The following is a 26,384-nucleotide window of genomic DNA, read 5'->3' on the forward strand; positions in this document are numbered from 1 at the left end:
GATAGACTGGATGCAGACCTGTAAACTGAAGCTGCATCCTGACAAGATAAAGTCTCTGTTGATTGGTGGTTCTTAAGTCCAAGAAGTGGATAAGCAACCTGTCCTCAAAAGAATTTTATTTCCCTGGAGGAGCATGTGCATAGTGTGAAAGTATAATGAGCCCTTGATATCTGCTGGGATTTGATTCCAAGGCTCCCAGTGAATACCAAAATCTGTGGATGCTCAAGCCCCATTAAATACAGTGCCATAGTAAAATGGTGTCTCTTGTATAAAATGGCAAAATCAAGGCTTGGTTTTTGGATTTCTTAAAAAATATTTTCAAACTGGATGATTGAATCTGTAGATACATAAACCATGAATACAGAGGGCTAACTGTACTTAGGGTTGCCATACGTCAGGACCTCCAAACCGGGACAAATGTAGGGCAACATTTTCAAATGTAGGACACATTTTTAAAATGGAGGACACATGAAAAAAGATGATTTCTTTTTTTAAAAATGTTAATATAAATGCATGTTTCTTAGGCATGCTCAAAATGGATGACATTTTTGCATTATTCCTAGACAGATGGCAGAAATGTACTTCTCTTTCTGGCCAAACACCCCCCACCCCGCCCAATTCTACAACTACATTTCCCACTCCCAAGCAGGCACAGCATTTGCAAGACCACAGGCAGTCCCTTGTGCCACTGCAAACTACATTTCCCACTCCTAAGCCTTCTTAGCAATCCCCCCTTCCTCCTTCTTCTTGCCCCCTCCAACCCCCCCCAAAAAACCCTCACCCCCTCTTTTTCCCCAGGTATGTCTCAACTTAGAGGGGATTTATGGGTCAGATCCCTTGCAAAGTCTTTTTTCTTTTCTAATGGGGGCAAAGCCTTGAGAAGCCCTGGACCCCTGAGAAGAAGAGGAGGGGGACTTAGAGAGAGGGGGGTAAATAAGGGGGCTAGAGGCAGGGTTGCCATAAGTCAGAAAGGAGTTGGGCACACAACAACAACAACAGAGGAGGAAGGGGGGAGGAGGAGAAAAAAGGGGAAGGAAAAAAAGAAAAAAGAAGAGGAGGAAGAAAGGAAGAAAAAGGAGAGGAGGAAGAGTGGAAGAAAAGGAAGAGGAGGAGAAGAAAAAAACGGAATAACAAGAAGAAGAGGAGGAGGGGAAAGAGGGGACGAAAAAGAACAAAAAGCAGCTTGCCTGCAAAGCCCTCTCCGCTTGGAAGTTGGAGCATGCCCAAATAAGGAAGCAGAGGGCTGGCTCCTTGAGAGGGCTGGCCAATAGAGGCAGGGCAGACCAGCAGACCCCGCCCCCTGCTAGCTCCAGCCCTGCTGCTGCTGCTGCACTCCCTGGGCTCAGCACTGTATAAAAGGGAGGCAGCAGCGCTGGTAGCACTGAATCAGGCAGCCACCCAGAAATGGGGGGAGGGCGGGGCGGGACCATGCACGCCCCCCAGAAGGTGGGAAAGTCCCGCCCATTGCCGTGAAATGGCAACCCTAACTGTACTAGATCTGTGTCTGTCACTGGAAACTCAAGTAGATTCTGTGTCTTGGAAGTGTTTGAGTCCAACTTCCAACTGCTAGATCAGTTAACATTGGTGGACAGGAATATCCTGTCCACAATAAATTGGGCACTAGTAAATTCTCAGTCAGATAATGACAGTGCACTCTGTATGGGGCTACCCTTGATGTCATGGAACTGGCAGCTGCTGTAAAACTCAGGAGCTAGATTGCTTAACTGGAACAACTTGTAGAAACCATGTAACATTAGTTTTAAAAGAATTGCACTAAGTCCTAATATATATATAACAGTGGAACACACTCCCTCGAAGTGTAGTGGAGTCTCCTTCCTTGGAGGTCTTTAAGCAGAGGCTAGATGGCCATCTGCTGGGGGTGCTTTGATTTGGATTTCCTGCATGGCAGAATGGGGTTGGACTGGATGGCCCATGCAGTCTCTTCCAACTCTATGATTCTATATTTCTGGTCTGAAATCAAGGGCTGGTAATGACATTTAAAGCCCTTTATGGTTTAGAACCTCACTATTGCAAGAAATGCCTCTCCCTGCATATGCCTGCCTGTCAGATCTTCTGGAGGGACTCCTTTTCTGTGCTGCCAATGGGAGCAATACATTATCTGAGGACATGGGAGAGGGCCCCCCCACACACAATAGCACCCTAGCTAGGGAATTCCCTCTTCTTGACCTGCTGCCACACTGCAAAACTAATGCAGTTTGACACTGCTTTAATTGTTATGGCTCCGTCCTTTGGAATCCTGGAAATTTTATTTTGTTGTGGCATCAGAGTGCTCTGACATAGAAGGCTAAATAGCTCACAAAACTACAAATCCCAGGACTCCCTAGTATTGAGCTACGGAATACTTATAGAAAGCTTTTGGGGCCTAATGGTTTCATCCAAATCTGTATACATAGATGATTTGAGATGTTTTTAAATGTTATTGTTTAATACATTTTTAAGAATGTTTTATATTATTTTGTTTTCGGATGTCATTGTTCTAATTTTAAATTGGGTAAACTGATTTTATTGTAAGCCTTCCAGTGATGTTATGATTTGTGGCATAGTATAAGTGTTTTAAATAAATAAAATACAATATGAAGGTTTTATGTAAAGTATCTTTCATATGAATGAGAGCCAGCATTGTAGTGTTGGACTAGCGACTCTGAGACAGGAGGGCTTGAGTCCCTGCTCAGTCATGGAAATCTCCGTAGGTGACCATAGGCAAGTCACACTGTCAGCCTTAGAGGAAGATAGCGGCAGGGTCCCTTGAATAAATGCTGGTTCTCATTCATTTCTTGGTATGATGTGGTCTTCATATGTTGAGGTCAACTTCAAGGCACATTAGAACAACAGATCCCAAGTATAAACCTTTCCACAATTTTAATGCTGAATAATGTACTTGTGGACTGAACTATATGCTGTTAATTTTCCAATGTGAAAAGTAGCTTGGTTATATTTAGGGCCATAAATTTCTTCTTTTATGATACCAATTGTGACATTCATGAGATTGCCATAAGGCAGCAGTCGACTTGAAGACATTCATTCACACCTAATAAATTTTAGTATAACCACATAAGCTATATTAGATTTGATTTCTGAAATATCTGTGCTGCACCATGATAGAGGGAGAGGATAATGAGGATAAGAGTTTGCTATTAAATGAATGCTTACTATAAAAAGACATACAGCCCTAGTTAGAACAAGCAGATAGCAAGATCCAAACATGTCATGGAAGTATAACTCTAGGTATGGATACTTACCACACCTATAATAAATGTTTGATGACTGCATTGTGTTTGTGTATAAATAAAATGAAGTAGACAGGGTGTTCTCTATTCAGAAATGACCTCTGTTTAGGTAGGCTTGCTTTCAGTTTTGTGCCCAGGCTTGTTTCAATTACTTTCTGATGATCCGTAGATAGTTACTATGGAAAATGATGTTTTGGGAAAAATAGAATAATTGTAATGAAATAAGTGTCTGCCTCATCCCATCCTTTCCAACCATGTATGAGACTTGTAAAAGCTGGTGGGCAGTAGACATTTCCCAGTGATGTTTGACTGTTGCTGCTATCCTTTTAGCTGCAGGGTGTTTATCCATAGACCATGCTGATCTAGATTCTTTGTTGTTATTGTGTACCTTCCAAGTCATTTCCAACTTACGGCAACCCAAGATGAATCTATTGCAGGGTTTTCTTGACAAGATTTGTTCAGAAGGGATATGCCTCAGCGTGGGTTTGCAGAGTAGCAATCCTCTCCCTAACTTGCTTGGGAGGAAGGCAATCCATTGGATGTAGTTCAATGTGTTGTTGTTGTATGTCTTCAAGTCCTTTTCGACTTCAGGTGACCCTATGACAGGGGTTTCTTGCAGAAATTGTTCAGAGAGGTTTTGCCATTGCTGTCCTCTGAGGCTAACAGAGTGTGACTTACCCAGTGGTTTCCATGGTTAAGCGGAGATTCAAATTCTATTTTCCAGAGTCATAGGCCGACACTCAAAACACTACAACACTCTGAGTCTCTGTCTGCATCCTGCTTGTAGCTAAAAGGAGATATTAGTTTAACTGGGCCAGTTACTTAATGAAATAAAATCCACTGGCCAGCCAAAATGTACAAAACATGTAATGTACATTTTTGAAGCTCCACTGGCTTTTTCATCAGGGAAAAGATATTTTAAAATCTTATGTGGGAGAAAAAGTGATGGTGCTGGTGTCACAGACCTACATTTTATATAGATGTTGTTTTTGCTGCAGTTCGTTTGGTTTGAAGCGATCTCAGTGCAGGCCAAGGGCACACCTCTTGGAGTCATGTAGGGACCCAGAAAAAGGACAATGAAACTCCGTTAGCAGAAGTAAACTCCTTTTGGGATCCAAGGTCTCTCTGTTCCTTGTGAAGCCACAGGCCTCTTGGACAGAGAACATTGCACTTCCCAAGAAGTATCTGTACTGCTACGACTGCTACTGATACTGTTCAGCTTTCCTGATAATGTTTCACATCATCCCAAATTTTGAAAATGTGGAGAGGGAAAATATGGAAGCTGTCTACCAAAAAACCCCTGCAAAAACAGAAATTTCAGGTAGCAGCTGTTATGTTTCTAGTCTGATGCTGAATAGTTTGCTAAACTAGGTGGGTAGTCAGCAGAACAGGTTTCTTTCAAAAGGCAGGTGCTTTCTCTGCTATTGTTCTGCCCCAGCTGAGTAAATTGCATGATCAGTGCTGTTTTTCTTGCTTCCTGTGCAGAGTTGGGGGAGATGTCTGCTTTTGTGTGGACTGTGGAAGATATCTCTGTCTCTCCAGTGTGTCCATGTATCTACATGAAGCGATCTCCTGCAATCAGCAGGCATATCTTGTAGTAAACCTGACGGTTTACATAGAATTTTGCATTGTTTCAAGACGAACAGGATATACTGAGTTTTCAAATAGAAATTAATCTGCAGTTTGATGAGAGCCAGGCTTAAAAACTAGAACAGGGCTTTTAACGAGAGCAAATATGGTTTGGTTAGACTCAAAGCAGTTTGTAAACTTGCTGCTTTTCTTTTTTAAGCCAACATGAATTCTATGCAGAGAAAGTTTTGTTCAGAACTGCCTTCATGTTGACACCACCCACTGTGAGCATGGGTCTCTGAATGAGGGCACATGAGAGATAAAGAAGGAAGAACCCAGGCATGTGCAAATAAGGGTGTGTCTAGCCTTCGTTCCTCTCTTTATTCTGTCCTGTGCCAGATAGTATTTTATGTGAAATTGTTATGATGCAAATAGAGTACAACCACCACCTGTTTCATCACGATCAGTTTTATTTTGTATGCTGTTTTTCTCTGTTCAGTCATTTCCATAGTTGCTTACAACAGTATAATAAAAGTAATGTTTCAAAATAGTTCACTAATAATTACAAAACAACAAAACCTAATCATATAAACATTAGTGTAACTACTGTAGAATAATCAGATAAAAACTACAGTATATGTTTCTATATTTATTGTGCGAGAACCGAACAGTTTGTTACCATATATTGTAAGAATTTCTACAATAATATATATATTCCCTAAGCAGTAAGTCTTAGCTATCTATTAACCCTAATTTCAGTATTTTAGCCATAGTCCTTCTTTGTGTTGTTACAAATTATTTATGTGTTTGGGTTAAATTCGCTGTTCTTAATACTGTACTTATAAAGAGAGCAGATGTATGATGATTTAACCCACCATGTTTGAGAAAACATAAAGAATCTCTTTCCTGAAATCTTTAATTTTAAGTCAAAGTGATTGCATATGACTTAAACCCATGTTACATATTGACATGTTCGGCATCTGATAGTTATGCTTATAGATTTCTTTAATATTCTGAATGGAAATTCTGTTCTGTTCTAATGGAAATAATTTGCCTTCAATTCAAAATAATTAAAAACTAGATTTTCACATATTAATTACTTAGAGTCATGTTTACAAATAAGTTTCCACATACAGTGTTTGGATGTTGTATACTGTCACCATCTTTTCTTATTGTCCTGCTTGGACTTGCTAAAAAACTGCTGTTAAATTCTGTAGCTGAGAGGCATAACCAATGTTACCTGTATACAGTCGCCCCTCCTTTCTCATAGACTTGAGATTTGCGCTCTTGATTATTCACAGAGGAGTGACCTCCGTTATTCTCAATGGGGTGCACACGCTCACGGGCACACGCCCCATTCAAGCCTATGAGGCTTGAATATCTGTGAGTCTCCATTTGTGCGGGGGAATAGATCCCCCATGAAAATGGAGAGCTTACTGTATAACCTTCCTATAATTTATAAAATAGTCTGATATTATACTATAGTACATATATAGTTATACAGTGAACCCTTGTTATACGCTGCGTTTGGTTCCAAGATCCCCCGTGGATAACAAAATCCGTGTATGCTCAAGTCCCATTAAATATAATGACATAGCAAAATGGTGTCCCTTATAAAAAATGGATGTTTGATATTTGAAATTTATACTTTTTTGAACATTTTCAAATTGTGGATGCTTGAATTCATGTATAAAAGATCTGTGTATAAGAAGGGCTGACTGTAATATAACATGAGAGTCACTAAGGAAACCTGAAGATGACTGATAGTTCTTTTGCACCAGTGGTTCTAAAATGGTGGGATGGGACCCCTCAAGGGGGCATGAGACTTGGAGGCCCTGATTTCCCCTTCTTGCACCACCTAAGATTTTCTGTCTTGGAAGGGAAGAGAAAGGCAAGAATGATGTTTGGAGCAACTGCTTCTGCCTGAGGGAGGAGGAGAGTGGGGAAGCCTCTGGGGCACCATCCTGAGCTGCCACTTCTCCCCTCCCCACACCCATCCCGTCACTGCCCCAGTTCTTGGGATGAGAGTTTGCTGCAGCCCAAACACATTCTCTTACACATTCCTATACCTCTCTTGTGTGTGAGTGACTTTTTGTCACTAAGAACTTTATCGCATGGGGCTTAAACCGTTCCCCAGCGCGTTCTAACGGGGGCGAGCGGGGGCGCGCATGGAACACGATGGGCACCGGATGGGGCCCATAACACAACTTTACCGCACAGGGGAACGCCAACGCCGATGCCGCACGTTCCCATCGCGTCCCAATTCGGTTCCAGAGGGTGCCATTTCTGGGGACGCTTTGAAACAGTTCCCAGAAATGGCGCCCTCTGGAACCGAATTGGGACGCGATGGGAATGGGTGGCGGCGTTCCCCTGTGCGTTAAAGTCACGTTCTGGGCCCCGTCCGGTGCCCATCGCGTTCCATGCGCACCCCCGCTCGCCCCCGTTAGAACGCGCTGGGGAACGGTTTAAGCCCCATGCGATAAAGTTCATACTAATTCTCACACACAATTAATAATGCTCTTTTTCTGACTCTCTCAGATACGTTCATTCACACAGTCTCCCACACAAAGGAGATTATCGCACTACACCAATGGTCCCCAAATTATGCCCTTTAAAAGATTTTGGATTTCAGCTCCCAGAAGCCTCAGCCATGTTGGCCAATAGTCTGGGATTCTAGGAGCTGAAGTCCAAAATCTCTTAAAGGGCACAGTTTGGGGACCACTACACTACACTCGTCCCCCGGGTTACGAAATTAATTCGTTCCGGCGCCATTTTCGTAACCCGGAAGTTTTTCGTTAGCTGAATCCCCATAGGCGCTAATGGGGAAAAGCCGCGGCTCCGCCGCGGCTCCATTTTAAAAAGCGCCAGCGTTTTTTCGTAACCCGGGTAAACCTTCGTAACCCGGAAATAATTAATTAATATATTTTTTTTCGTAACCCGGAAATTTCGTATCGCGGCGCGTTCGTATCCCGGGGTACCAGTGTACACTCTTAAAGCATTGCTATTCCACTTTTACTGCTCTGACTGCCTCCTGTTACATTTTGAGGTTCGTAGTTAAGTGAGGCCTAAGAGCTCTCTGGCTGAATATTCTAAATGCCGCTCCCTAAACTGCAAATTCGAGAATGCAACAGGAGGCAGCCAGAGCAGTTAAAGAATAGCAACGCTTTACGAGTGTAGTGCGATAATCTTCAAATTCTCTCTCTCTCTCTCTCTCTCTCTCTCTCTCTCTGGTTTATGTGAGTGTGGCTGTGTGTGAGAGATTCTCTAACACACACACACGTATACTGTCACTCTCTTCATCTCTTTTTTACGTATACATGTATGCACTTATGTATACTTATATCTGCATATATATATATATATATATATATATATATATATATATACACACACACACACACACACACACACACACGAGAATGAATGTTTCTCTGTGACTGTGTATAAGAGATTAAATGAGTGTGTGTGAATGAAAGAAAGAATGAAAGAGTATGACTGAGTGTTTATGTATCCAACTGGCTTATGTAAGTATGGTTGTGTGTGAGACAGTATGTGTAAAATTTACACATGTTTTAAGTTTTATATTTATTTAGATAAAAGTGTTCTAATTCATATTATAGTATTTCCTTATAAAATAAAATTTAAAATTTCCTTAAAATATGAATATACATGAATGTGCAAATAAATATATGCACACTAAACGAACAAAATATTTTTATTCATTTACTACATTAAAGGGAGGGCACAAGGGTAAAAAAGTTTGAAACCTTTTTACACATGTTTTACACATGTCCCAAATGATTTAAAAGAGGGAAATATGCTTCATATGGCATAGTGAGGATGTAACCCAAAGACATTTATTTGTAATTCCACCAAAGAGTTCTACAAAATTGTGTACGTTCTTGGATAATATGCTGATCTGAAAACATCTTCAGGGATTGGCTGTGCAGCAAAGTACAATACAATCTAAACTACACATTGTGGTGATATCTTTATTACGCCAACAAACAGGTGCAAAATATGTACTACACTAGTTTTTGATGGTCACTGATTTCTGCAGCTTTTGACACTGGAGAGAATGCATAGTCATTATGACTCATAGGCATTGAGAGATGGTTGTATTTAGCCTTGGGCTCATGTCTTGCACTCTATTCCATATAAGAGATGGAGAGTGAAACTTTTGACTGAACCATCATTTCCTTTTACACATGAACTCAGAGACCTATAGTTTATTTTAATATTAATTAGTTAACAAACCAGAATACACTGCTACCTCGGGTTACGAAATTAATTCGTTCCGCCATTCCCTTCGTAACCCGAAAATTTCGCAACCCGAAAAGGCTTTCCGTTAGCGCTGGAAAGCCTATAGCTGCGCTTCGCATTTGAATTTCGCGCCGTAATGAATTTCGTAACCCGAAAAATAGTTCGTAACCCGGAACAGTTTTTTCCAATCCAACTTTTTCGTATCCCGGAAATTTCGTAACGCGATCATTTCGTATCCCGAGGCACCAGTGTATTGAAGTATGGCTTTAGATGGACATCTAAACCAGGGATAAGCCATTTGTTTTCTCTGCATTATATTTTGCGTTATCTACAAATGTGAAGTCGAAGGCTTTCATGGCCGGCATCCATGGTTTTTTGTGGGTTTTTCGGGCTATGTGGCCATGTTCTAGAAAATTTTCTTCCTGGCATTTCAGCAGCATCTGTGGCTGGCATCTTCAGAGAATGCTTTGCCTGGAAAAATTGGGTGTATATATCCTGTGTGAGCCTGGGAATGCAGGAGTGATTTGCATGTGTATTGTTCTGTGTTGATGGCTGGCCTCAGCCTGGGAGGCTAATGCAAACGAGGATTAATGTCTGCTAATTGGTGATCATTATCTGCTGGGAAAGTCCCTGACTCTGAGTGGTTTCCCATTTGCATTTGCTGAATCTTCATTTTGCTATTCTTCAGGACTGATAGCCAAATTTTGTTCACTTTAAGGTTTTCTTCTTTCCGGTTGAAATTATCCAGATGTTTATGGATTTCAATGGCTTCCCTGTGCATCTTGACATGGTAGTGGTTGGCATGGTCCAGAATTTCAGTGTTTTCAAACAGTATTTTATGCCCAGGATGGTTTGTGGCATGTTCTGCTACTGCTTATTTATCTGGCTGGCCCAGTCTGCAGTGCCTCTCGTGTTCCTTGATTCTTGTTTGCACACTGCGTTTGGTGGTCCCTATGTAGACTGGTCTGCAGCTGCATGGTATGCGGTAAACTCCTGTGGCTGTGAGAGGGTCTCTCTGGCCCTTGGCTGAGCGAAGCATTTGCTGGATTTTCTTCGTTGGTTTGTAAACCATTTGCAGGTTATGCTTCCTCACCACTTTGCCTATTCTGCCTGTGACTCCTTTGATGTATAGTAAAAATTTGGGTGACTGCTTTTCTTCACTTCTCTGGGTTTTCCTTGGCCTGGCAGCCCTTCTGATGTCTGAGCTGGAATAACCATTAGCCTGTAGAGCCCGGTCCAAGTGCTTCAGTTCATCTTCCAAGAAATAGGGTTCGCAGATGCGTTTTACTCAGTCAACCAGTGTTTTGATTGTGCTTCTTTTTTGTCCTGGGTAATGGTTGGAGTTCTTGTGCAGGTATCGGTCTGTATGTGTGGGTTTTCTGTATACTGTGTGACCCAAAAGTTGGTTCGGTTGGCGGATGACTAGGACATCCAAGAATGGCAGTGTTCCTTCCTTTTCTTTTTCCATAGTGAATTGGATGTTGGGGTGGAGATTGTTCAGATGGGTCAGGAACACAGCCAGATCTTTTTCTCCATGGCTCCAAATGGTGAAAGTGTCATCCATGTATTGGAACCAAGTTGTGGGCTTTTACGGTGCTGTTTCCAGGGCTTGCTTTTCAAAGTGTTCCATGTAAAAGTTTGCTATTATAGGGCTTAGAGGGCTACAGATGTTTGAATAAATAGGAGACAAAATAGAAACTTTAGTGTTGCCAGTACAGTGGGACTTTGGTATCAGTGAGGGATCCATTCTGGACCCCACCCCACAGATACCAAAATCCACGGATATTCAAGCCTCTGTTGTCCCCAGTGGCAGTGCATGCATGCAGCTGTGGCACCATTAGGGACAACAGGACTTCATGTGATGTCCCGTTGTCTCTAACGATAGCACGGGCTCATGCATACGCTGCTAGTTGGGACAACAGGCAGCATGGTCATGTGCGCATGCCACCATTCGGGACAATGTAAGATTGCCATCTGTGGATGCTCAAATCCATGGATGGCAAGTCAATGAATACTGAGGTCCCACTATACAACTATTTGCAATAAGGAATATTATACAGTAAGAGGAGAACTGTAACATCCATAGTAAAACTCAGCATGAAGATCTGCACAATGTTTTCAATAGGTTTAACTTCTGTTTTTGTGCAAGCCAGTGCACACTTAGTGATGTAATGTAGACATAAAGTATGGGGCAGCAGTACAGTGCATCTGTAAGGAGTTGTGGGACAACTGCATGTAAACCAAAGTTTCCTTTAATTCGTGCTAAAAGGATTTGCACTACTGGACAGGCAAGCTATTTTTTTCAGTTCATACTAGGGTTTGACTATAAAGAAGTGTTCGTTCATGGTTGCTGTAAAATGCCAAACTGGAGGCTACACCATCTGACACATGGGCCTGAAACAGATGAGCCAAATGTTGTGGTTTTCAGCAGCATTTGGGGCGTAGCGTTTAGATGACACACACCCCAAACACGATGGGAAGCCACACTAACACTGCGTCTTCAGAAAAGAACCGGGCCAAAAAGGAGTGGAAAAATCCAGTCCTTTTCAGCAGCCCAGTTTGGGACTGCAGCAGCATTAGAGCCGGGCATGTCTGGTTGCCACAGCCCCCAGTGTGAATGGTGCAGGTGCAGCCTTGCCGCAGTTTTTTGACCCCTCTGTTTCGAGCCATAGTTACTGATTCAGCAATGGGAAGGAGGACTGATAAGTGTTTTCAAAGTCAGCACAATTGCTCTATAAATAACAGCCTAACTCACTTCTGAAATTCCACTACATAATTTTTGTATCTGTGTCTGTGTTTAGGCCCATTTTGTTTTATATTCTTAATAAACCTTTTTTTCTTTTATAACTTCTGTAATGTTTTTCAGTGTACAGTTCATATATATTTGCTCTGTGTGTAAAAGTTAGCTGTTTTCTGATTGTTTTTTATAAGTTTTTATCTGAACATGTGGGATAGCTGATCTCTTCTGATGTCCATCCTTAAAGGAGGAGATAGGTGGGAAGGGACCTGGATTGGGATGAATTTTATTTCTGTGTACCACATGGAAAATGCGTAAACCCTTTTTCTCTTTCTTTCTTCTTTTCATCACATCTGTGTGGGAATGTTCCTGAAAATCCTTGGTGAAACCTTTAGAAACTTTTGGTATGCTCATTCTTTCATTAGAGCCCAAAGTCATTGACTAGACTATAAAACTACAAAAAGTGAAAAACAGCAGTCATAAGACTAGTAACTAAAATGTGCACTCATGGCGAATGTTCCATAGTGGGGTACTTTTACATTTTAAAATGTTTCATGGATTTTATATAACACTGTTTTCTCAACTGAAAAACATAGGGACATTGGTATTTTTTCTGATAACTAGTATCCATTTTATTGAGTTTTAAAACAGTATAGTACGTACCCTTACTATAAAAATAATTTACATAGGCCAGCATCCATATAATTCTTTATGTAGAAATTTGTAAAAGAGTGTTTGACATGGCACAGAAGTCAATTTATCTAGTTTTATTTGTGCTCTACCAAAAATGGCACTGTGACGAAAAATGCTTAAATACATTATTAAAAATATTTGTTGTTACTTGCCTTCAAGTCAATTCCAATTTATGGCAAATTTATCATGGGGTTTTCTTGACAAGATTTCTTTGGAGGAGTTTTGCCATTGTCTTCTCCTGAGGTTGAGAGCATGTCACTTGCCCAAAGGCATTAAGTAGGTTTCTACAGTTGAGCAGGCTTTCAAACCATGATCTTTTGATGTCCTAGTCAAGCATGCAAACTACTACACCATGCTGACCTCCCATGAAAAAAATATATACAATTAGTCAATCAGTTAAAAGTGTCTGAGAGCCAGCGTCCAAGTGGTAAAAGTGCTTTGAGCAACAAACAGAGGCCTGCCTCAGTAAAGGTGTTTTTACCTGCCAGAGGCACTATTATGGAGTGGGAGGTAAGCCAGACTCCCTTGGCAGTGAGTTCTAGACTCTGAGAGTGGCCACTAAGAAGGCTGCCGCCTCTTGCATTCTCACAGATGTGATTCTGCTGGCAGCATGGCTGAGTCTGCATCTGTACTACAGAAATTATCCAATTTGACACCACTTTAACTGCCATGGCCCAATGCTATGGAAATCTGGGAATTGTAGCTTTGTGAGATATTTAGGCTTCTCTGTCAGAGAGCTCTGGTGCCACAACAAATTACAGTTCCAGAATTCCATTGCATTGAGCTAAATGGTGTCAGACTGCAAACTGCAAAAGATTACCTCTGCTCTGATCACCTCTGGCTAGGATTTCCAACATGTTTTCCTAAGAGGTAATAAGTACCCTTCACCTAGAAATACAGAATTTTACAGAATAATATACTGTGTTTAAGCAATAACAACAATAATAAATCAGATTCCTTTGGGAAAAAATAGTTAAAACAAGCATAAATTGCTAGACATTATGGTGCACATTTTACACATCCATGCAGAATAATATTGCTTGAAATGCAAAATTAGTATCTTGAGGTAGTCTCTGACTGTGGGCATCTCTGATGTGCTATTTTGTAACCCTATGTTTTGCCTTTGCTTGCAGTAATGCTGTGCACTTGATTCTTTGGCTTGCAAACAGCCTTTAAGCAAAAGTGATGCACTGGAGCAAAGACAACTGTTTGCTCTCTGAATACCAACAGGAGATACTTCTTTACATTCTGCCTTCAGTCCAATAGCGATTTGCATCATCTTAAAGCCTGCTTGCCTGTACAGTGGTGTGGCCTATTAGATTTAAAGTAGTTTAAGCAAGTTATGCTGAAACATACATTGTAATTCATAAGCTTTACAAAGCTGTTAGAACTACTGTAGAACCCTTGCTTCTTATTTAGCGTATGAGCTGAAGAGTACAAATTTACCAGCGGTTTTTAAAACGGCCTTAAAATAGTTTCAGAAAGTCCTGTTACTTTAGTGAACTGTATTAAACTGCATTCTCATTTCTATTTTCAGTGAAAGAGTTCCTAGCAAAAGCCAAAGAAGATTTTTTAAGAAAATGGGAAAGCCCCCCTCAGGTAATGAAACTATTTCAGCTATTAATTGAATAAAAGTCTGTCTGTTGTATTTGAAATAATGTAATTCACTCCTGTATACTCTCCTAAAATACAGTAATTAGAACAGCTAGAAAAGTGCTGGATTCATGGCAGGAAACTTTAAATGATGTTTCCATCCTGTCATTCTGTTTTGTAGGAATATTCTAAGAGGTGACAAGGGTTTGTTCATGGTCCATATTTACTACTGAAAATTTGGAGAATCATATTGGAAAAAATATTTTGGTTTGCTTTCCACAGAAAGAACTTGTGATGAAATTTGAATTCATATTTACAATATACATACTGCTTTCTTCAAACTGGTATTCTCTACTAATAAATTCTTTATATTTCTCAACTCCGTATAACTATAACTACATTGTTTGGGTTTTTGGAATCTATCTAGCAAGGCTGCCACATGCTATAGAACTATATGAACAGGTTTGCAATTCCTAATTGTATACAGTGGTACCCCGGGATACGAATTGATCGCGTTACGAAATTTCCAGGATACGAAAAAGTTAGATTGGAAAAAACTGTTCCAGGTTACGATGTTTTTTTCGGGTTACGAAATTTTTTTCGGCGCGAAATTCAAACGCAAAGCGCGGCTAGCGGCTTTCCAGCGCTAACAGAAAGCCTTTTCGGGTTGCGAAATTACTCGGGTTACGAACGGAGCGGCGGAACGAATTAATTTCGTAACCCGAGGGACTACTGTATATATATTTTAAACTCTGCGTTTACAACTCTAATATATTTTAAACCCTGTGTACAAGATATTATTGGGGAAGGGTTTGATAGAGTAGTATCTAAACCTAAGCGCCTTCCCAAATGTATGAATCTTGGCTTAAGGTCATAGTTTCAAGTTTAACTTCCAAGGCCCATTTGGTCCAGTTCCCTTCCTTGTAGAAATTTACAATTAAAGCACTCTCGGAATATGACCATCCAAACTCTATTTAAAGTTGGTGATTCCAACCCAATTGAAGGCTTCTGATGCTGATGACATTGAGATGGAAATAGTCTGGGCTTCTGAACTAGAGATTGCTAAAATCTAGAAGAGAATGCAAAATCCCATCTCCACAGTGCCAAAGAAATAGACTTCTTTTTTTCTGGAGAAATGAACTGATTTGCTTGGAAAATGTATAGGTGTTTTACTCAGATACGTATAGCGGAGAAGAACTCAAACAAAATCGCTGTTCCAAGAGAAGAGGACAACTCTATCTGTCCAAGACACTTGAACTCTCACTTCCAATAAAAGTTGCACAGAATCAGTGGTATCCATTCACTCCTACTGGAGAAAGACATAGTAGGTGGGAACTGTGGCATGAACTAGTACTGTATGGAGGGCATCTACTTTACCTCTTGTAAGCTCAGTTTCTCCTCTGTTGTGTTGGAAGCTCATAAGAAGCTTCTTATCAATAACATTGTGTCTGCGAGAGAGAAGGTTGTTGGTTCATGTTTGAAGTGAGATGAATACAAAATACTATGCAACCCACTTTTGTCTGTTCCTGGCAAGAACTAAATTTCATAGCTTGTGTACTTTTCAAAGTATACATTCATGCCTTAAATGACTGCTGTTAACCTTTTGAATATATGAAAGCTTAGTAGCAGATGTTAACAATTTCCACTATTTTTTCACCCTCCTTAATAAATAAAATACACTTGATGACTATGAGTGTGTGTGTGTGTGTATGTGTCACAGCTTGACATTTATTATTATCCTGCAGAAACTACAACATATTGGATTGGCAAGTATGTTATATTTGAAGTGTGGATTTACATGCAGGGATGACAATAGTCCAAAGATTTCAGTGTCATTTAAGTGTATTCAATTAGGGTTTCTATGATATTTATTTGCATGTTCCTTACATCATTTTTAATTAATCTTTAACATGAACAATCTAACTTACAATCAAAGCAATATACATTCAGAAAATAAAAAGACAGAAGAAAAAGTGGAAAAATGAGGGAAAGGGAGGAAAAAGAAAAAGGCATATAACTAATACACAATAGAGCTCTGTGGTTATGTTTTTAATATAACTTAGAATAGCAGTTATGTCTTTATACTTTGAATATTTTATTCTCTCTTGTCATGTAGAATACTGCTGGTTTAGATGACTTCGAGAGGCTAAAAACACTTGGAACTGGGTCATTTGGCAGAGTCATGCTGGTGAAGCATAAATCTACAGAACAGTATTATGCCATGAAGATACTGGATAAACAAAAAGTTGGTACAGTTTTATTATAATTTAGTCTGTTTGAAAACTATTCTTTACAAATAGTTCCACAGAAAAGGATGATGGTGTTTTTCTTCTTTCTTTCTTTTTTTACATCTTTTATTTAGTTTCTCCTTTACATGAATAGAGCTCTTCAACCCAGGGAAAACATGTCTTCTTTGTTTCATTGTGGCTCACCAATTGTGTTAAGGATACATAAAACGCAAGATGAGGGTTCATTGTTAAAATTGTGTGTTACCTAGAGAGCATGGTCAAGTGCCTTTCTCAGCAGTGGTTCAAGTTGTTTTTCTTTGCTCAAATCACTTCAGAGTGCAGAAGTAGAGTCTGACATAAATCTGAACAAAGGATGAGAACAGGATATTTTTATGAATGGCAGTGATACAGAAGTAGAGAACACTATATTGTTCATCTAAAACACCCTTCATAACTTGTGTTGATTAAAGCATCTGCCTCTTGACTTCAAGTCTTTATGAATACATGCAGCATGTACTAATATTTTTTTAAAATCTAATTATGATCCTAGTGAAATAACAGTGGTTTTCTACCCATAAGCTTTCTTGACATTTGCTATAATTAATTATAGTAATGGCTGGCAGTGGTAGCCTATTGGATTGTTTTGGGGGGGGGGGTCTGCTTTGAAATATTTTTATTGTACATTCAGCACCTTGATAGTGTAGCTGAATACAAAAATACTATATCTAATACAATATGGGTAGTGTCCTAAATATTAGCATATCCATTTATGCATGTCATTGTATTATTAAGGCAGATATTCCTGCTGTGTCATTCCACTATTCCACTTATTTTAAATAACTCTTCCCCATATGTAGAGTACATAATAATATTTTGGAATACTGAATAAGACAGTCTGCCTCTGTTGCAAATGTTAAAATAAGTTTTTGAAACATTAATGGTTTCCCGCTTTTAAGTTTGATTGAATTTCTTAAAAGGAAGGAGTTTAGTGAAGTGTGTGATATAAATAGTGAGCTGTACATTCAACTATATTGATCCTTTATTTTCTATTCTCAAATACCCTGCAGTTTCTCCAGCTAACCTTTTATAGAAGAAAAGCACTAGATAAGAAGGGGAAAGGAAAGTGGATCTTCAATATACTGTATCAGTTATAAATCAGGAAGTGAACTGATGTGTTGCAAATCATGCCAGTTTCAGTAGTAGAGTCTACATACTACATATAAATATGATGTGTTATTCATTCCTAAATTTCATGTTATTGTTGCTAATGTTCTGTGACTTCAATTCCAGATTTTGATTTTCTTTCTATTTTACAAAAATACTTGCCTTTCCTTTGAGTTCTGTGTTACATGAAGTGAGATATTGCATTCTCAAAATTAAAAATGGAACTAGCCTCCATGTTTCCACATACATCAAAGCTACTCTCTAAAGAAAAATAATCAAAAATATGCTCTTCTGTTCCATATTAGGACCATCTCATAAAAATGTGGTGCTAGTTGTGTGGTGTGCCCATTTTGTATACTAAACAATGACTTATTTAAACATTTACATCTCAGTAGATATATAATTGTAAAGCTGTTCTAAATTAAGGTTATACATTTAATTTTAATTTTATATGACCAGTGTGATGGGGTGTGCATTGACAGTTGGAACACTGTGAGATTCTTTTCTTAGAGTGGATCAGGTTCTCCTTGCTGTACTTGCTTCCCAGTATCCATGGCAAGGGTGGGCACAATCTGTTCCACAAAAGAGCTGAGTCTGTGTAGAGTCTTAGGCTCTGTCACTCCCTTGGTTAGATTATTATAGATAAACTGGCTTGCTAGCTTCTAGGAAAGTTCAGGTTCTTGAAGTCGTTTGTCTTTCATTTTAGATTTCAACAGATTTCCAATGAGTTATGAATATTATTCTTAATATTCCTTTGAGGCAAAGAGGTTAAAAGATGGAACAGGGATACTCCGTGCACCACGTTTCTACTGATAAACATCTTCCAAAATAGCAGAAGAGGATAGTAGCTTTGGAGCTTATATAGTGGTGTCACTACACAGATGCAGGGGATGTGCCTGTATCAGGTGACATCATCAGAGGAGGTGACACTGAAATGACTATCCATAAAATTATTTTATGGATAGTCATTTCAGTTTACACCAACCTGCTTCCTCTGATCTAGGAGGGTTTGGCCTATCTCAATCCAAGCAGGCCTGATCTATTTCCTCACTGTTGATCTTGTGGATGGGTGCCTCGTGCTAAGCCTTTTGCCGCATAGAGACATTTATCTTCAGAGCAACTTCACAACAGGGCTCAGCCAGGGAGACAGTAGTAGCCCCAAGTAGAAGGAGGGGGAAATTCCTGCTCTGTCACCACTGCCTCCCTAGCTGAGTCCCACTTCTGATGTTGCTCTGATGTCAAACAACTCTACTCCGCACATCTCGTTGGGACTGCTGCTGTTTTCCTGACCCAGCCAATCTCACAAAGTTGCTCTGAAGTCAACCAGCTTTATGTTGCCAAAGGCTTTAGCCAGAATGAGGTGCCCAGCCACATGAGCAATGATGAGGGGGTTGCCTAGGCCCATGTGCATCGGGGTAGACCAGATCAGAGGAAGCTGGTTGGTGTAGACAAGGCTCACCTGTATATATTCCTGCATTTAGACATGACAAAGATCTTAATCAGTTGCAACTGGGGGGACATCATGGAGACCTAAGGCACATGAGGGTTGGAGGAAGGGTGGAAAAGAAGACAAAAACGTATCGCAAATCCATGATCTGGAGATAGTTCATTTTCACCATGAGTTACCAGTGACACCAAACCTAGTGTACATACATTCACAGTATAAATGTGGTTACAACATTCTTTGCTTTTAGAACTGTATATTGAACTTGCTATCACATTTTGAATAGTTGCTATTAATTTTTTCTCTTTACCATCAAAAATACTGTGACTTGCTTGTTAGCTTTCAGTGTCAAGAGCTAATAAGGTAAAATGTGTTTTGTTCCAAGGTGGTTAAACTGAAGCAAATAGAACACACACTGAATGAAAAAAGAATATTACAAGCAGTGAACTTCCCTTTTCTTGTAAGACTGGAGTATTCTTTTAAGGTAAATATTGAACTAGAAAGTATTTCTGGAACAGTTTTCTGTCCTGTACATTCCAATTCATCACTACTTCTTCATAGCAAACTTTGGCGGGGTACAAACCGCCCAGAAGAGGCGCCTCCTCGGCGCCTCTCTCTGCTGCACAGCTGCGCTGCAGCATACAAATTGTGCGGTGCAGCTGCACAGCAGAAAAGGAGCTCAAAACAGCGGCTCCTTTTTACTGTGGCACAAAGCGCCAAAGACGGCGCATATACGTATGGAAGCTGCGCAGCTTTGACGTAACGGTTATGCGCGCTGTGTGTAAAGCGCTGCGTAACGGCGGCGCGTGCACGATGCGCTAGGGTTGCGGGGCATGTGGACTCGCCGCCCCCGAGCCAACCCTAGCACGTTGTGGACACGCTGCAAAGGGCCCGTCTGGAGAGGGCCTTCCTTAAGTAAAAATTGATTTTGGACTCCCCAGTTGTTAAAATCAGATAGAAAGTCCAAATATCAAATGATCACTACTCTTTTCATAGCAAACTTCATCAAGTAAGTATGTATTTTTGACTCACCAATTATTCAGATCATAGATGACATGCTTAGAGATCCTGATAACAGAAATATTTCACAGCTCCAAAGCAAACTATCAGAACTGCAGCAGTGCTCCTATTAAATCAAAAAGCCCACAAGTCTCAATTCCTGTTATTGTTCAGTGGATGCCTGTCAACCATATTCATGTTACTTTATATAAAAAATTACAGCTTCACAAAACAGGACGTGAACAAGCAAGAAAGGAGTGGCTTTGCATGATGCTTGAATTTATTATTATAGCTAAGTGCACCAGAACAAGCCAGAGTTTGTAACAATAATAATATAGGTACTTAAGGCATATGTTTTGAGAGTGTCAAAATTAGAATATAGCAACCTTTGATTTTCCTAACCATCTTTAAACTTTCCCAGCTGAACTTTTTTTTTTGCTTTCTCTTAGGACAATTCTAATTTATACATGGTTATGGAATATGTTCCTGGGGGTGAAATGTTCTCACATTTAAGAAGAATTGGGAGGTTCAGGTAAGAAGGCATTAATAGATTGTAATTTTTTTTTAAATCTGTGTTATTGGCCATAAGTAATACCAGACAGAGGAGGAGACAGACGTAGCAGAGCTCAGAGATAAAGGATCTCTACTTAGCATAAGTATTCACACTTCCCAAAATGATTTCAAAAACACCTTCTCATTCTTCAGGTGATTTCTGAAATGGTTTTACTGTACTTGATTAAAAACTTACGAATATATCACCACATTCATTAGTTATTTATTTTATGAACTAACATAAATTTCTTGAAGAAGTTCTAGGAAACTCACAAATCCTTCTGTTGTGCCACAATTTATCACATTAGAAATATATTGAGTAGGCTATATCTATGTGCAAGTGAAACTTTAAAACCTAATATTTTTATTTATTACAGTGAACCACATGCAAGATTTTATGCAGCTCAGATAGTGCTAACTTTTGAGTACCTCCACTCACTAGACCTCATTTACAGAGATCTAAAACCTGAAAACCTTTTAATTGACCAACAAGGATATATCCAGGTATGATACAGACAAATTTCTTCGAAGACAAAATGTAAATGTTTATAATGTAATGAAACATGATGACCATAAATTAAGTCTATGTTTGATAACCTGCAAACTGATTTGTCAAAAGGAATTCCAAAATTTGATTCAAAATGTTTCATATTTTCAGTTGACCTAAACAAAGCGTATTATTCATTGATCAAATATGTATACTATTTAATATTATGCATGGCATGCCTAGGGCTTATATTTCATAGTTAAGTCTTCTTTTTCCTTTTTATCATTTCTAATAGCATACAATATGCCATACCTAAAACTGCCATACCTATCATCATCATATTTCATTTTTTTCATATCATGCCTTTTCCCTATTTCTGAGATTCAAGGCAATTTATAGTGTTAAAACAGGTACAGATAAATTTCACATCCTTAAAAAGTGGTTTTGTGTGCCTTCAAGTCATTTCTGACTATCTCAGGCTTTTGGGGGGCAAAATTTCTTCAAAGAGTTTGCCATTGCCTTCTTTTGAGGCCGAGAGACTGTGATTTGCCCAGGATCACATTGATTTCTATGGCCAAACAGGAATTCGAATCCTGGTCTTCAGAGTCCTAGTCCAACACTCAAAATGACTATACCACCCTGGCTGAAAACATATAGAAGATAAAATAGCATCAAACATACCGTATATACTTGTATATAAGTCTAGGAATTTTAGTAAAAAAAAAACAACAACCCAAAAAAGTATAAGTACTTTTCCTCATCTATTCCCATCTCTGAATAGAGTGATAAAAGGCGAGAGCTTAGTCCAACACACAAAATTACTATGCTATCCTGGCCTTAAAACATACAGAAGATAAAATATCATCAAATATACTGTATATAATTGTAGAAAGTTGTTGTAGCACCTTTGAGAATAACTGAAAGAAAGAAGTTAGCAGCATGAGTTTGATAGACTTAAGTCTACTTCCTCAGATGCTTTGGAGATACACACACACACACAACATACATACTTGTGTATAAGTGTAGAAATGTTAGTCAAAATGTCAGCCCAAAATTGGGTAAACTTAGCCATGGGTCAGTATAAGTACTGTACCTTAACTTTTGTCAAAAAAAACCCCAACCAAACAAACTAGGAACCATCCCCTTCTCTGAGTGATGAAAAGCAAGAGCTTAGTTCATCCTAGGAGAACCTTAAAAAAGCACCGACCTCTAATCTCTTGCTGTGGTACCACTTCTGGCATTTTTGAAAGCCATGGGAAATGATGGCAGTGGCGGATCTTTGGCACTTCCCCTCAAAAGAATGCTGAGAGAGTAGGTACTTCTAGGTTCTCTTGGAATGAACTAAGCTCTCGCCTTTCAACACTGTTCTCAAAGATGGGGATTCCAGCAATGAAGAATCATGCTTTGAAGGATTTGAATAAGACACATGTGTATGTTTGTCAGTTTTCCTGGGTTAAAATCAGGCAAAGTTACCACATTAAAACTAAAGGCTATAATTACTGCTAACGCAGTTACCATTTTCTTTGTTTTGCCTTTATATCCTTTTTGACATGTGCATGTTTTCTTAGCCGCATCAGTGCATGGTTGCCTCCCCCATACGTCACACAGCCACAATTTACTGTAGTTCCCTCCAACCTTTAGAGTGAGCATTAATAGCTATGCCTGCCAGAATTTTGTTAGTTCTTTGGCATCATTTCCCTTTGCTTTGTCCTTTACATCCTTTGTTACATGCCTCTAAGTTTTACTCTCATTTTATCCACAGGTCATATCAAAATCAATAATTTGGGTCGAAAATCGGCCCCCAATTTATACGGGAGGCCAAATTATACACAAGTGTAAACAATAAATTTGTGTATAATTTGGCACTGTAGTGGATACTAATGTAGCTTCTCTAGGCAAGTAGTTCTAGAGCCTAGAAGCAACTTTTAAAAAGGCCCTGTGGTAGAATAGAGAGAAGGGCTTCTCCTGAAGATCTCAAGAAACAAACAGGTTTTCATGGGAGAATACATGGAATCAACCTCTATAGGGCCATAACCAGCACTTTGAACTGTGTCTCAAAATACACTGGTAGCCAGTGGAGCTGTTGTAACAAGGGAGTTGTTCACGTCCTATAACTAACCCCATTCAGTAGTAAAGCTGCAGCTCTTTGGACTAGCTGAAGTTTCTGAAAACTCTTCGAAGGCAGCCACATGTACAGTGTGTTACAGTGTTCCAAACAGAATATAACAAATGCAAGTGTAGTTTAAAAATTATCTCTCTTTTGAATCATTCATGAAGTACAGAGAGCCACTTCTGTGGCTGGATATATTCTGCATTGTTTATATAACATTCTCATTGCATTAAAAGGAGACACAAGGTTGGAAAATGTAGTGACCTTTTTTTTTTAATGCTACTAGGTTACAGACTTCGGGTTCGCAAAAAGAGTAAAAGGGAGAACCTGGACGTTATGTGGGACTCCAGAATACTTGGCACCTGAAATAATTCTCAGCAAGGTATCTCAAAACTATTTGGCAGAGTAAATAAACAGTGCTAAGAGTGGAAAACTGCAATCCTCAACAGTACTTCCTTACGGGGAAGAAAATTTAGTTGAAACTAGTGTCATATCAGTTCTAAATAAGTGTACTGAAGATTGAGGTGGTACACTTAGTTATCACAGATACTGACAAGTTCTGCAAGCCACCAAAAAGTTTCCACATAAAATGTTTCCAAGTGTTTTAGATTGAACTTTCTCTCATGTTCAAGAAATATTGGGCATGGGAAGGGAATATAATGGAGGTTTTTGAGTGTGTGTACTGAATAATGTAATGTGATTGGTGTAGACTCTGACTAGAAGGAAATTTCAAAGAGTAACAAAAATTTAGCAGTCTGTTACCTGAAAGGAGTATACAAGTGGAGAGAAAATTCAAGAAGAATAAAAAAAAACAGGCTATTTGGTATCATAGTTGCACCCTCAAAGGTCTATTTTAATATACTGAGCTTCAGTTGGGATAACATGCCAGTTGTCTCAAACCCAGATTGCCCTGTTAAAGACAGTATCATTTTCAGTGATAAAATGATGAAACTAGTGCTTAGATACTTGCAAATTGTTTGAAAATGTTCATATCACGTCCAAGTCATACATACCTCAAACCAGAAAAAGTGGCACATACTTCTGAACATATATACAGTTTGGTTGTATATAGGTTATTGTCTATTTATTTTATATTTTAAAATATTTCAAAAATATTGAGCAGCTTTCAAAGATTCTGGATTCAGTACTGAACTATAAAAGCTAAAGTCTTTCATCCAGCTATTGGATGGCAAGATTAACAGTTTATATTCTAAGTTGAGCCCGTAAAGCAAGATAATTTAATAAACGCATTGCACACATAAAGTAGCTACTACTGATATAAAAGTGTTGTGGAAGCTAATTTTATTTCTCCTGATGTGCAGATGAGTGTGGAGATTTTATTTATTTAGAATATTTTGTTTAGCTTTAGCTAAAAAGTCCCAAAATTGCCACAAAAATACCAGGTTTGTTTTTATTTTTTATTTAGAATGATGAAGAAGACTATTTCTGTACCACCAGAAACTTAATTAAACTTATTGTGTGAGTCCTTAAGATAAGATTTCTCTGTCTATTCCAAGTAATGCTGATAATAGTAGTTTCTTTTTACCAGGGCTACAACAAGGCAGTAGATTGGTGGGCCTTAGGAGTGTTAATTTATGAAATGGCAGCTGGATATCCACCATTCTTTGCAGATCAGCCAATCCAGATATATGAAAAAATTGTTTCTGGAAAGGTAAGCAGTGATTGCCTTGATCCTGGAAATATTTCAGATTGTTTGCACTAACCTCTGCGCTGTTTTGTGTATTCTTTGCTGATTGCAGTTTTAACAAAGAAATTCCAGTTCTTCGTCCCATAACATCATATCAAAATCATTGTGAAGGATTACACAATGTTTATTCACATTTTGAAAAAGGTTGTTATCAGAGAGTGTTATTTGGTAACTAGCTGCAATGAAAGAATACCTGTGGATTTTCCTTCCTTGCTTCCTTCCTTTCTTTCTTTTAAAAAAAACCCTTCAAAGTCCTTATGCCTACAAATGAGAATGGATCCTATAATGGGTTTAATTGGCTTTAAAATGGGGCTCGTGTAATTTCTAATGCCAAATATATACCCATCACTGAATCTATATGATTAAGAGCATCTGACATGTATTTTTTGCTCTTTAAACAGAAAGCTGTTCACTAGGCCAACAGCAGTACGTAGTCTTAAGAATAAAAATTAAACTGAAAAGAAGGGGCAATTTTGTCATAGCACTGCTATTGTAATTACTTTAAATTACAGAGATAATTGTTTATGACAGTATGGGACTAGAGGATTGTTGGGATGGGGGAACCGATTTCAATGTTGAATTGCTGAATTCAATTGCTTTTGAGTTACAAAATTCATTGGTTAGTACAGTTGGACTTCCTTATCCATGGATTCTTTAACCACAAATTCAACCATCCATAGCTTGGAAATATTTTTTTTAATTCCCAAAGTAAACTTGATTTTGCCATTTTATATAAGGGACACCATTTTACTATGCCATTGTACTTAATAGAAATTGAGCATCCACAGATTTTGGTATCCATAGGGGAGGGTGTCCTGGAACTAAACTCCAGCAGATACCTAGGGCCTGCTGTAATATAAGGACAAATCACATTTTAAAAGAAATTGTTTTGCTTTTTTCATGGAAAAGCATAACATTGAAAAACTTTCCACCTCACCTTACTGATCATATATCAGTAAGCCTAGTTAAAATGAAGAGTATAAATGCAGCAAAATTAATCACACAGAGATGACAGTTTCCCAGTGTGATAATATATCATCTTGCAGTTATACTAGTCACAGAGTGCCAATGGGTGGAACCAAGAATATAGAACAGCTGTGTGTAGACTTGCTTTAATAGCCTGGTTAGGAATAGGGAAACAACCTCATATTAAACCAAGGGGAAGCATGAAGGCTATAGTACTATAATTAAGGTAGGAGGTGAATAGAGACTAACATACAAATAGCCTTAGTGTTGTTTAGTATTTTTGAAGGGAAAGGTTATCATTTTGACACATATTTATTCAATTTATAGACCATTTTATAAAACTTGGATTTATTATGTACCATAAGATAGATCACAAGATGAAAAGCTAATTTTTTAAATTTTCTTTCAAGATTTGCAGATCATACTGTGTATATAATAATGTTAGTAGTGCATAGAATTTGAGATACTGGAGATCTTTCAATTATAAGGAATGCTAAAGTGAAAAATGGGGTAAGGAGAAATAAGGGGTAGTTGTTCAAAATTTGTAAAGATACAATCAGTTCACCTCTGTAGAATAGGGCCAAAGTCTTAATTAGATACAGACCTGGAAAGAAAATGGTTCC

At 38.9% G+C, this 26,384-nt stretch overlaps 1 protein-coding gene across 6 annotated transcripts in view; it reads left to right on the top strand.

The window, feature by feature from the left end:
• Positions 1-26,384, top strand: part of PRKACB (protein kinase cAMP-activated catalytic subunit beta) — an 86,652-nt gene that overhangs the window by 53,008 nt on the left and 7,260 nt on the right. For 3 of the 6 annotated variants that reach the window (XM_042463435.1, XM_042463433.1, XM_042463437.1), the window contains exons 2-9: positions 12,213-12,221; positions 14,048-14,109; positions 16,220-16,348; positions 19,325-19,423; positions 20,388-20,470; positions 20,868-20,994; positions 23,374-23,469; positions 24,637-24,759. In XM_042463435.1, coding sequence (XP_042319369.1) covers positions 12,213-12,221; positions 14,048-14,109; positions 16,220-16,348; positions 19,325-19,423; positions 20,388-20,470; positions 20,868-20,994; positions 23,374-23,469; positions 24,637-24,759 — 728 coding nt within the window. The remainder of the gene's footprint in view (positions 1-12,212; positions 12,222-14,047; positions 14,110-16,219; positions 16,349-19,324; positions 19,424-20,387; positions 20,471-20,867; positions 20,995-23,373; positions 23,470-24,636; positions 24,760-26,384) is intronic. The other 3 variants (XM_042463436.1, XM_042463434.1, XM_042463438.1) reach the window with 1 other exon arrangement.

Source organism: Sceloporus undulatus, chromosome 4 (genome assembly GCF_019175285.1).
Source record: "Sceloporus undulatus isolate JIND9_A2432 ecotype Alabama chromosome 4, SceUnd_v1.1, whole genome shotgun sequence".
NCBI lineage: Eukaryota > Metazoa > Chordata > Lepidosauria > Squamata > Phrynosomatidae > Sceloporus > Sceloporus undulatus.